The following is a 13254-nucleotide window of genomic DNA, read 5'->3' as shown; positions in this document are numbered from 1 at the left end:
TCAGCCATCCAAGATATGATGTTCTCTTTATCGAGAACCCTGCATTAAGCCAAGTAGAAATCTTTCTTACTCGTAAGGAAACAATTATTTCGATTAAAGGCAAACGTCAAAGTTTACCATTTTTAACCAAGCCAAAGTATATGAGTCGCAAAGCACCCAGCCGTCGCGACTGACAAATACAGCATTTCCTCCGCGAAAATAAAAAAAATGCTTGAACTGAAAGACGTTTGAATTCTTCCATGATATGTTCGAACAACAATGCTCAGGATAAACCTTCTACTCATACTAACTTCATGCAAAAAAGTCGATATCTCGAAGAGATCTTTGATTTTTATTTCAATTTTCCTTTCTCGTAATAGTTTTGTAACTGTAAATAGTGTTGTTATTGTTGCTACTGTTGTCAGTGTGATGAAAAAGACAGAAACAATTGACAATACACAAAAACAAATCGTTTTCCAAGACGATTTTACACTTTGACACGTCAAAAGCAAATTACACGAAAGTCCTTGTCCATTGAACTAGCACACTTCAGACATTTGACTCCGGAATATTTTCATCCCAGACTACAGGATCGATTTGGATTCGAGTCTCTGGGCAAGTACTGAAAATGAATAGAGAACAGAAAATAAGTTTCAAGATTTGCCCTAGCCATGTGATAACAACTAAGGGTGAAGCTATTTAAAAATATGTAAAAAAGTAGCCTAGACAATGTAAAACTGGCATGGAAATAGTCTGAATATTCAACCGTCCTTCTCGTCACAACCCAGAAGACGGCTGACATTTCAGACTAGCATGGAAAGAACATCAGCTACTAACTGAACACTAGGAATATCTATCCAGAACCGGGTTCTTTTAAAGCCGATTAAAACTAATCCAGAATTAAAAGTTGATGGAAGATTCAATTTCTCTTGTATCCTTTTTAAGTTGCTTATGTTTTGTGGCGTTTCAGACTAGTCGACGTCAAAAAGGAGGGCAAATAATAAAAAATAGAAAACTTCACTTAAAAGTAAAAAGAAACTGAAATCATTAACGTTAATCCTGGATTAGCTTAATCGTGATTTGAGCAACCCGGCCCAGGAGTATAAATGGGTATTGACGATTTGTCAAATCCAACAAATCCTAGGGATACCCTGCGGTGGGCTAACTAATCCTCCCTCCAGGGTGGAGTAGCAATCCTTTTAGTTCCTGCACTAGAAACTAGACTTGAATGAAGGTCTTAATAACCAAGCAAGCTACTTCAAATCCCTGAATCAGAACACAATTGTTATTGTCTGCGCCTTCTCCTTCCCCATCCCCTTGCTATGTTTCTTTCAGCTTTTCGTTCAACTTTAAGTTTATGTTTATCTATAACTTACAAACGGCAGTACCTTACCTTTTGGGCCCAAGATTGTGTTGTTCGGCAACCATTTAACAAATAAAGAAGCCTCGACTGTGCTCTGTTCTGTTGTAAAGCACGCAGGAAGAGGCTAGAGCACGAAAGAAGTGTAGGGTGAAACGCGAGCCGTAGGCGAGTGTTTCTCCTACTCGATGCTCTGTCCTTCCTAAGTGCTTTATAATTACAACAGAACGGACGTCGAGCTCTTTATTTGTTTTATAATTAAGAAATTATTAATTCCCCACGATTCGCGCAAATTTTCAAAACAAACTTTTTTCAAGCGAATGAAGTGGCGTCAGCGTACATCTGTACTCTGATAAGTACGCAACAATTAGCCAATCACAAAACTTGTTAGATGGTTGATTGATTGGTTGAATAAGACATCAGCTGTCAACAGCTGTCAAACCATCAAGTTGAAACCATCAAATTCTGTCCACAAGCGAAAACGTCAAGTGAAATCCGAATTTTAACACGAGTCCTTGAAGTTCTTAGGACTTTAGTAACACGGATAGAAAAGTAGACTGTTCGTGAACCGGCTGATTCTGGCCCGTGAAACTTGCACATTGTTAACTTGACAACTAGAAAACAAACTGCTCAAAGCTTGTGGCTGGTACTTCACAAAATGCGGCCGTGCGGCGTGTTTCCGAATCATTTACAACCATCGGATTCAAGGGAAAAATTAGAGTCGGCTGCTGTGGTTGCTGTGGCCTTCCATTCATTCACTGTTAAGGACATAGGAACAGGATTGTCTTCCTGAATTGCATTGGAGGTTTATAATTTCTGGACGTCTGCTTCTGGAATGACAGGTAAACTTGTGTTCCATGTTTTCTTTGTTTTCGCGCTTGTTCAATTTTTTCTAACTTTGCAGCAGCTTGTTTGAAGCTTGAAATTCAACCCCTTTTGCAATAAAATTCCTAGGTTTAGGGGTGATTGTTTAGGTGTCTCTCGATAGCGTTGCGATCCAAGAAACGATGACCTCGAGTAAGTTCACGTCTTTTGTTCGAGCTTCGGCGTGAATTTACTGAGGTTGTTGTCTAGCTTCTTTGTTGGTCATTTTGTGGGCTTTTGGCAATTTTTCTTTCACGGCACCAAGCTGTTTTGAAAACGCCAGAAAAATATTCAGTATGTGATGTCTGAGTTGTGTGTGTATTCCTAGCTAATTTAGTTTTCTATTTTTTTAATCTTTTGTTTGTTTTGTTTTTACACAAAATGTAGCTGTGCGTGTTTTATCTAAAATTCCGTACTTAAATAATGTGAAACTCATATCAAAACTCAGATGCCATTGTACTATCTTTCGTGTTTTTCGTTTCTGCTTTCGTTATAATGTCTTCAATTTCGGCCTTGACTTGTTTACAAATCTTTGGTTGGTTGTTTTGTTGTTACTACTTCCGGCTCGGTGTTTTTTCCTACTTGTCCGAATTTCAATCCCGTGCAATTTGTGCTGTTAGGAAAGGACGTTTTAAATAACTGACGCTAAAGCTCGTTTTCATTCTCGTTTTTCAGGTCAAAGAAGATGTCAGGGTCAAGACAAAACCCGAGAAAGACGTTCGGGAATAGTGGTCGGCCATATTGGGTCGATGGCGTGACATTTCCTCCGTACATCTGGACTCTGATAAAGAACACTGTTTCAGCCAATCAGAGCGCGCGTTATATGAAAACTTAATTATAAATTTAAATATGAGATGTCTGGACGCACGGCTCTTCTTAATCGCTAGGAAAATTAGAAAAGAAGAAATTACTTTTCCTTTCAGGCCTCGTGAAGATATCAATAAATATACTGTGAGAACTGTTCTCTTACCAGACATACTTAATAAGAAATAATAGAAAACTGCTTTCATGACTATACCACGTTTTAAGAAAGCAATTCCGCTAAACTAATTTATGATGGCCGATCTTAGCGGTTCATACTACAAAAAATATCCGGACCACTCAGGAACCAATCAGAACTCTCGTTTTTATGCTGGATCAGTTTCAGTGCAGATTAAAAAATGCATTTTATGGTGCTTCAGGTCCTTGAAGATTATAAGTTATTTGCTATACCTCTCTAAAGGATCCCTTTGGATGGAATATTGCAAAGATCGCTCCAATCGGAATCGCCAGAAATGACAAAAGAGCCAATAGCCACGCAACAGCTTGTGCCCAGTCGGGGTAAACGTTTCCGTCGAAGCTTATCTTCTCCCATTGTGAAAGGCTACCAAAGAAGATAAACTGTTCAAGAAAACGAAAGAAAAAAATTCTTTAAAACGCGTGTGCTGACTGACTTAAGAGAGTTTTCCTCTTTCAACAACAATTCTGACAATTTCTAATTTAACTGCGACATATGGTTACGAGACGACAGTTTGTTAGTCATAAACTCATTGTTAGTTTGCTACATAAGTGCTACCCGATGGGAAAGAATTTACAATGATGAACATCATCGAACCTCGATTCTTTTCCACTGAGTTACTAACATTTCCCAGGAAACGGATTTAGTTCACATTCTTAGGAAGTTTAACGTTATCCATTTAAAAATCAGAAATTTTTAATCATGATATTAATATAACACGTTTGCTGACTGGCTTGAAAACGTGCCTCATGAGGCGATTTATCTATCAACTTTCAAGCAACTGTAATTTCTCCTGCAGTGGGAAAATTTCGTAGAGATCGGAGGTTGTGACTCGATTTTAATTTTTTGTGCAGAAGTACAGCAGTTCGCCACGATCATCGAAGTCTTCGCCGTTGTAGCCAAAACACATGTACTCGTCCCAGAGGGGTAATGCGTCCTTTTTCTACTTTTACGACAGACCGAATCTAAACCAAACATTTATTTGTTGGTTTAGGCTTTATCGCTACGAACAACATCAAATTGATTGGCTAAGACGAAAACTGACCACGTGCACGGTGAATATATATTATCACATGTACTTTCCGGGCACTTTAAAATAAACTTATATGCCCTTTGTGTACGATTTATGGTCTTACCATTCCAACTATAGGTGTTATGTACTTCCAACAGATTATAAAATACATGTTAGGTTTCTTGCCTATCATCGATTTGATGTTTTCGCAAAACTTATCCACACCTGTAAAGTAAAAATATAAAACTGTTTTGTTGATTTTTTTTCAAAAAACCAAAGCAAGGAATTCCTAAAGGGTGACTGGAACAAGGCAAGACTTGGTATGGAAAATAGAACTCTTAAATCAGAACTACGATTTTAATAGTAAATTCACTGTACTTCAAAAGCACTTTTAATAGTACATTCATCAATATTTCTCGAACGATTGAGCTCAAGAAAAAAAATCGTAGCATTCAGGAGGACATGCGTTATTAAACCTAATCATTATACCATCGTAAAAAGTTTTCTCCCAATGTTCTTGCCAAATTTTACTACCTACCATATCCCCAACTGACAGCTACAGCCTCAAAAATAACCACAGACATCAAACAGAAGCCTCCACTTTGGCTGTCAAATATGCTTAAAACGTATATTCCACCCTGTTGAGGATAAAAATATAAATGAAATCAAAATAAAAGATTTCTTACATTACAACTACGAAGCCACCTATTAAGAGGTTCATTAAGATTGAAGGAATAGAATTTATAAAATCTGCTTTAAGAACTAAATATGGTATTTTACCAGTATTCTTTTGTATGGTAAACATTCATTTTTTTTCGTAAGAAATACCGCATTATTTACAATAGGTATGTTTACCTCCACCCGACAACATATGGCGCTTTCCATATCTGTGCTTTAATAATGACTTTTGAAGCACAAATATGGAAAGCGCCATGTGTTGCAAAGTCCTTCGGCATCTCCAATAAAGGACATCAGAACACCCTAACTTCTGATCCCATTTTTGGCGTTCCTCGCTCGTGTTCGAGGTCTCGTGCACCGTTATAGTAACTGGATTAACTTTGTTTTTTCTTTAGAAAACATTCGTTTAATAATGACGGGTCTGATAAATAGTCCGCTTATTTTTTCCTCTGAGAGAAGAAAAGAGTGAGTAAATGTCACTATCTACCAATTTATCTTTTTATTAAACGTACTTTATCAAAGTTTTAAATCGTGTAGAAAAACATGCTAGGTAAAGTATATATACTTGAACCTAACATACGATCAGGCGGGGTTTTTTCCTTGAAAAGATGAGAGAGAGGAAAAAATAGTAGTTGGAAAGGAGACAGGGCATGATTTCAGGTTAACTTGAACCTGAGGATCATGTTAATACGAGCAGGTATTCCCCGAGGGGTCTACATACCTGGGTGACGCAAGAAAGTCCGACAAGGTATTGAAAAGTACATAGGAGAAGCAGACAGGGTCCCTTATAAGATCGCAACTTTTTAAAGCTGTCCATGAGCGCGGCCATGATTGTTTCCGTAAACACGAACTAAAAGATAAAAATGGGCAGTAAATATCAAACAGCGCAGAATAACAGCAAGGTTAAATTGTTAACCAATCAATCAGCCAAGCAATCGATAATTCATTCATTCAATCAATCAGTCAGCCAATCAACTAATCAATCGATCAATCAATCAAACAGTCAGCCAATCAATCCATTCATCAATCAATCAATTAGTGAGTCAATCAGTTAGTCAGTAAGTCAATCAATCAAACAATTGATGATGAATTAAATAACCATCGTTTTTGTGTCGTCACCTCTTTAATTTTCACGTCATAGCAAACTAAGACGGCAACGTTTAGTTAGCGAGCAAGTTGGCTCATGGTGAACAAGTAAGTACGTGATTGCATAAAGACTTGCCACTAACCTGGCTGCCCATTCCGATAGTAAACAGCATAAAGAAGAAAACGACAGCCCAAACTGAAGCAGCAGGCATTTGAGCAATGCCTTCAGGATACGCTACGAATCCAAGTCCAGGTCCTACAAGTTAACAAAGGAAAGCGTTTGAAAAAAGAAATACAAAACCTTCTCTAGTAGAAGCATTTTTTATAAAGAAGCAACGCCCTTTGATGACTTTCCTTCAAATTGCAACCCGGCACAGAGGAAAAGGACTTCAGAGGAAAAGGACCTTTTTCATGCGAAACACACAAAGATTGCTCAGTTACATTACTTACCGGAAGAAACCACTTCTGACACCTCCTTATTAAGTGAATGAGCCATAAACCCAATCACACTGAAGATAACAAATCCTCCGAAGAAGCTGGTCAAACAGTTTATTGTCCCTACAACAACAGCGTCCCTGAGAAAATAAGTAAGATACACCGTGAAATATTCCAGTATTGGCCTGCTTAACAGGTATGTGTAACAGGTTGGACCAGTGAAATTCTATAGTGATGGCTTAGCTTCACAGAGATCCGTGTATTCTCTCTGTTTGGTTGTTACTTGCGCGTGAGAATTCAAAACCAAACTGCACGGACCTTTGAAGGGCTACGTCATCATTATGGAATTTTTCAGCACGAATCACCCAGACCTCTCTCGAGATCATGTCAAGACCTTCTCGTGAGCGAGCGACAAAAAAGGAATGAACATGGCACCTACCTTTCACAGTTGTTGTGAAATTGATTGTAGCTGGCAAAAGTGACAAGGGCTTTTTCGTATTCAGTTAGAAAATAACACAAAAGAAAAATACTTACAATATTACAGCACTATTAACAAGATACTACTTAAGCCTGGTTCACTAGCGACGCAAGCACAAGCGCAAGCACAAGCGCGATCACGCAAAAAGGACAAATTTTGATCCTTGTGCTTGTGCTTGCCGCAAGCAAAAGCACAAGCATCGAAATGCAATGGGCTTGTGCTTTTGCTTGAGTCGAAGTCATTTTCACGGAGAAATAAGAGCTGTTATTCTTGCGCTTTTGCTTGCACTTGTGCTTGCGTCGCTAGTGAAAATCAGGCTTTACAATACACCTGTCCAGCCAAATGTGGCCAGACAGGAACGCAAGAAAACAAAATGGAAGGAGATCTGTTGCGCATGCGTTTATCTTGCCAGAAGACTTGATTCCTTTATAAAGACAACAGAACACAGCCGTCAAAGCAGTATTCTGTTGTCTCTATAAGGGAATCAAGCATCAATTCAAACCTAAGTGGGACATTAGAAATTGTCCAAAGTAAGCTACTTTTCTTATTAAATTGGTAAATGGTTTTTAAAGATCTTTACACAATTCATCCTACCTGTGGCTCTAAAAGTTTGTTGAAGTCAGGTTTAAGGTAGAATATGATTCCGTTGACTGCGCCAGGCAAAGTGGCCCCCCGGACAAGCAGAGCAAGAAGTACAATATACGGAAATATGGCAGTGAAATACGCAACCTATGAACAGTAGGGGAGAAGGCGATAAGCTTTTTATAGCATGAAAATCCAGCCCCAGTCACTTTTAAAATCAAAAGGTCCAAGCGCAAAAGGGCTATATATTTTTATGACAAATCCAATGCCTAGAAAAAAACGTGCTATTTGGCAAAATGAAGTTTCACGGATGTTGATTTGCTGGGAAACATACAATATTTCTGGTATAACAATCCCGTTTCGTGGATTGTTCACGTTGCATTAGTGCATTGGTTCATCTACAAGTGGAGCAAAAAAAAATCCATCGCATAATGTGGCCAAACAGGAACGCAAGAAAACATAATTGCAGGAGATCTGTTGCGTATGCGTTTACCTTGCCAGAAGACTTGATTCCTTTGTAAAGACACAAGAACACAGCCGTCCAAGCGAACAGCAGACAAATGGCCAGTGGCCACCGGATCTGACCTGGTTCATCAATGCCATTTGACATGGCGAGAATGTAACGTCTGGCAACAAGAATATTAATATAAACGGGTTAGTGGAAAACAAAATGTAATGATGTCACTGCTCTGGTTTTTAATTTTCATCCGATGAGTTGCTGCTCCAAATACAATTGAGCAAAACAGTTAAAAAGTATAGTATGCACTCACGTACAATCTAAACCCAATGCAATAAGAATTTTGTTAGCAAAAATTGTTTTTTGCCGATGCCTTACGGCAGTGAGAGAAATTTCTCTGTTGCTTATTGCATTTGGCGTTGATTTCCGTTCGCAATGAATAGTCAGTTCTAAAATTTGGTTTAGAGTAGTGTTAACTGTTGAGAAAACACAAACAAACAAAAATCAAACAACTTATAACATCAAGCGATACTCACTCCCAAAATTCTTCACTAGGTGAAGTCAGCTTCACCGTTGAGCGGCAGTTAAGCGGCTGATCAATGGAAGTGGTGCAGTTGGATGTGAAATTCCCCCACGCCTCACTAAGAATAGAATACGAAATTAAAAGAGGTTTGGTTTTGAGCACTACAACTTGAGTGAATACAATTTACTATCTTAGGATCACACCGTGATCACAATTCCAAAAGGGGCACAAAGAACAACCCTACAAAGAACTGAGGACCTCAAAAACCATATCGTATCCCGCGGCACATACGTAAAGCACATGTATAAAGTCCCCTCGGGTTTTCAAGAACTATTGGGCCGAATGGAGTTAGAGGTATTAGCACATTTGCATGCAAAATACAGATAATGATAAAGATGGGGAAATTCAGAAGAAACTCACGGAAGAAGAAGGCAAAAATATTTAAAATATCTGAAAGGGAAAGGCAATAAGAAAAAAAGTAATGGAAAGAACGAACCAAGTCTCAGCATCAAAGCCTGCACTCTAAATAATTTTTACACCTTGGAGTATTTAGGTTAATTTTGCCAATCTAGAATTTCCTTTGTTACAAGGTTTAAAAAAATATCTATTAGATTCGATTTTATTCCATATCGAAAAGTTTATCCAGCACGATAAAATTGTTCATGCAGGAGTCTTAGTATCCTTATTTCAATTTATGCAACTAAGTGTTATTTTACCTGCAAGTTGCAGTATTCCACTCGTTCTCACAAGACTTCCACGGTACATCTGGAGCAAACGAGTTATACAAGTAGTAGATACTCCAGGAAATTACCACGTTATAATATATCGGAATTAACAATGATGTTATTACCATGGCAACTCCGAGTCCTGCAAAAGATGATAGCCGTTAGCACGATTCTGTTAAAGGAGATAAGTCATTGGCGGCTCGTAACGGCTCGTAATTTTTTCTTTAATTTCTTTTATGAGCAATTGATTGCTAAAGGTAGGTAAGACTCTGAACTATTACAACGTAATCATATCATGGAGTCTCAGGCGAACTTAAGACTCTAGGATATGATCACGTTGTAATAATAGACATCACAAGTTATCACGACGGTGTCACTTCAAGACCTGTAAAAGATCGACGGTTTCTTATTTTGACTCTGGTAGCACATCCTTGTTTATTTTCGGTTTGTTAGTACTTTTGTGGCATTTTTCTACCTTACAAATTAAGTTTCCATCAATTATACCGCAGGATTTCCAAGGTAGTTCAAGACCATACGATTGATAAAGGCAATTAAGACTCCACGCTATGATCAGGTTGTATTAAAAAGAAATCAAAAGTGACGTAATCAAAAAAATGGCAATGGTAATTACATCGCTTTTGATTTCTTTTCAGCCGAGACTTGTAAAAGATCGACGGTTTTCAAGTTTTGACTGTGGAGCATATCTTTCTTAGCATTAATTTCATAACTTTATTAGTTTTTATGATCTTTTCCTTCAGCAAGTAACTATTGCATTAAAGTGGTGTTTTACAGGAGTTACCGCAGGATTTCCAAGGCACTTCTCTTCAAGCAAATTTTGACGTAACCTGGAAATCATAAGGTAAAGACTGCTAAAGGTAGTTAGGGCTTTACGTTATGATCACGTTGTAATAAAGTAATCACCACGGCCATTCCGTGACTTGTAGAAGATGACGGTTTTCGTATTTTATCTTCACTTGCAAAGTCTTCCTTGTTTATTTTTGGTTACAATTGGTTTTAATGATGTTTTCCTTGCTTATTGATTATTATTTTGAAAAGTTTTGAATAATTCATATAGTACTGCTGGTCCTAAACCAACATTACAAACACACTTGCCAAGTTCGCGCTACTGTACATGACATACCTTTGAGCACGGGGCAAACCACTGCCCAAGCTTCGACGGGACCGTGGCTCAGGTATTGTCCAAGAGCCAATTCGAGATAAAAAAGTGGAATCCCACAAGTTATGAGGGTCAGGAAATATGGGATTAAAAACGAAGCTGTGGAGAAAAGATAGAACATATTAGGAAAAGTGAAAAAGACGGGCCGGTTTTAAAATCACTGTTTTAAGCGATCGCTTTATTTGTAACAGACGCGTGAATTGATAGGGAAATATTTTAACGATTCAAAGCTCTACACTTTGCTTGAACGAGTAAAAGAAGGCAATATCTCGCACAAAAAGCAATACGGTCAACAATTCGAAGAGATTCACGATTTCGTTCTTTACAAAAATCGCGCAGTTCAAATTCTTATTTTTTTACTAATTTACGCAATTTTGCACGTGCATTTAGACAATTGTTTTCGCAATAGCGCAATTCCCATAAAAGTAACGAAAGCCATCATATCTAAGATATCAAAGTGTCAAGGCGGAATAAAAAAACCAATCAGCCAAAAACTCTACAACACTGTCATCTCAACTGCATCCCTCAACGAATTATGCCAACAAATGTCACAAATTGGTCAAAAATTGTTTCGAGGTGGAAAGGTACAGCTCTATTCAAATATATCCTTTGTTCTTGTCACTTCAATCCATATGGGTCGTATTTGACACGACTGAGGCTAAGGTATTATTGTCCGAGAGCCAGTTCAGAAAAGTGTCTTTTCTCCTGAGCCTCATTTTTTCTTTAATTTCTTTATTTCAATAGAAAAAAAAAAGAGAAAAAAAAATACACACAAAAATCGTATAAATACACAAATACAATTATTGGAGAAAAAAAAATACAGATAGTACAATGTAGTACAATGGAAAATAAAACGAACAACGGAAAAATCGATAACAAAGATAATATGGTCATTAGCACACTAAATCATTCATTCTTAATCCCCTATTAACAAATTTAAAATATGGAATAAGGAAAGAAGCTGTGGATAAAATTAAAGATATAAAATATCAGAAACGAGAGAATGACGGGCATGTTTTAAAATCATTGCTTGGTGTTTATTGTTCTATAAGGACACGTGAATTGATTCCAGCAGCAAAGCTCTTCACGTTGCATGGCGCGCCGTGCCCTTGTTATGTGACCAAGTCTTTAATTAAATTTTGGCATCTTAGTCTCTTACAAAAAAAAAGGTCATTGTCAATATTAAATTTTCTTATTTCTCGATACTACAAAAACAAAACGGATTATTTGGGCCTTATTTGATCTTGCTACAGTTTGGATTTCTTCGGGCTGTCTCTGGTTGCATTTTTCCGACGCTTGCTCTGTTTGAATGTTTATCCGTGCATACCGCAGACTTACATGTTTTCCAACGCTTGCCTACGATTGGAAGTTTTTTCTGCGTTTGATGCCGCTTGGATTTTTTTCAGTTGCTGCAGTTTGTATGCTTTACACCTTTGAATTTACCTTAATGTCAGCCTTATATTGTTACAAGTACGGAGCTGGACATATATGAAGATTCCGTTGAACAGCAAAGCGTGTAACCTTCTAAATTGTATAAAAATCATACTAGAGCTAATTTACAGTAGCTAATGTTACCTGCACGACGGCATAGCTGATATGCGACATGATAATTTATCACAAGATAAACTCTGCCTTTTTGGCCCACTTTTTGTGCTACTTGCTTTGCGTCGAGGAGTTCCGCTCCATTCTATAGCACTGGGGAATAACCTTGTTCAACATCTTGGATATTTTAACCCTTAATTGACTAGGACATCATGGAATAATTTAATTTGACCTCTATTGTTTTGTACAAAAATGCTAAGCTAACTTCATATGGCGTAATTCATAAATCGTTATTTGAGCAAATTTAACTACGCGACCACGCGCGCCACTAAAAACAATTTTTTAAATGCAACTTGTTGAGTAATGTTGAATTATGCATCAAAGATAATTTCATTACCACGTTTTAAAACTCAGGACCCCAGGAACAGCCCGTAAAACACGTCAAAAAACTATCAATGATCACAAATCCATCCAACTACTTACCGCAAAAAACTAAATGCTAACTACCGATCGCGTAATTTACGCGTGAAAAATTCGTTATTTGAGCGAGCAATATATTAACCCTACTAGCGCGCGCGTCCATTTTCTTTCTTCTCTGCATTGCGCGCTTGGATTTGCTTTCTCGCTAGCCAATTGGCTGTCTCCGCCTTTGCCAACGCTTGGCTTTATTTTTCTTACCTACCGTCAATTGGGTGTTTTTCTGTACTTGCAGAAATTGATGTTTTCCAGTGTAAGCTAGCAAGGCTAGTGTATGCTGCCGATTAAATCTTTTACCGCGCTTGCAAATGCTTGGATGTTTTCCCGCGCTTAGCGCGAAATTCAGTATTAAACATATATTTTTATCTCCGAACATTTCTTTGGATTACTTGATTTCCTGTGCTTGTATCAGAATGGATAATTTCCGTTTTTTCGGCAGTTTTGTTATTGTGCTTGCCAGAGCTTGGATGTTTTAGCGCACTTACCGTTGGTTGCATATTTCGGAGCGATTCGCAAAACTGCGCAAGTCAAGTTCAAAAAAGCGAAAACTCTATATTTACCAAATTAATTTTAAGCTACTTTTCTTTAACATCAGAGAATAGGACTTCTAGAAAAATTAACAAACGGCGTATTATTTACAATAGGCAAAGTTACCTCCACCATTTTTAAAGCAAAGATAGGGGAATCGCCATATGTTGCCGAGTCCCACAGCATACCCAATGCATGACATAAGAAACTCAAGTTTCTTTCTCCATTTTTGGCGTTCCTCGCTCGTGTTCGCAGTCTCATCTCACCGTTATAGTCACTGGACTAATTTTGTTTTTCCTCATCTTGAAGACAAGTTTAGCATTTGTTCTCTGGTCGAACGACTCGACTTCCATC

The 13254-nt window shown here is 37.9% G+C and overlaps 1 protein-coding gene across 1 annotated transcript; it reads right to left on the bottom strand.

Moving 5' to 3' along the window:
• Positions 1-312: 312 nt before the first annotated feature.
• On the bottom strand, positions 313-13254 carry LOC144637554 (sodium- and chloride-dependent GABA transporter 1-like). Its single transcript, XM_078496626.1, has 17 exons — positions 13027-13254; positions 10318-10452; positions 9168-9318; positions 8465-8569; positions 7965-8097; positions 7484-7618; positions 7220-7362; positions 6851-6940; positions 6427-6551; positions 6120-6232; positions 5612-5740; positions 4751-4850; positions 4337-4437; positions 3416-3583; positions 3045-3086; positions 1373-1407; positions 313-601 (listed from the first exon to the last, which is right to left on the bottom strand). Exons 1-17 carry the CDS (start codon positions 13100-13102, stop codon positions 529-531), a joined length of 1854 nt encoding a protein of 617 aa, XP_078352752.1. The 5' UTR covers positions 13103-13254; the 3' UTR covers positions 313-528.

This window comes from Oculina patagonica, chromosome 14 (assembly GCF_052425735.1).
Source record: "Oculina patagonica isolate OP01 chromosome 14, crgOcupat, whole genome shotgun sequence".
Lineage (NCBI taxonomy): Eukaryota > Metazoa > Cnidaria > Anthozoa > Scleractinia > Oculinidae > Oculina > Oculina patagonica.
Note: the sequence above shows the minus strand (reverse complement) of the source record. Positions and strands in the feature narration are given on the sequence as shown.

Coding starts and splice junctions, on each gene's coding strand:
- LOC144637554 (XM_078496626.1), bottom strand. CDS start 13,102: ATGTCATGCATTGGGTATGCTGTGGGACTCGGCAACATATGGCGATTC. Junction 7,363..7,483: donor ACAAACTTTTAGAGCCACAG/GTAGGATGAATT, acceptor ATTCCCTTATAG/AGACAACAGAATACTGCTTT. Junction 6,233..6,426: donor GTCAGAAGTGGTTTCTTCCG/GTAAGTAATGTA, acceptor GTTAACTTGTAG/GACCTGGACTTGGATTCGTA.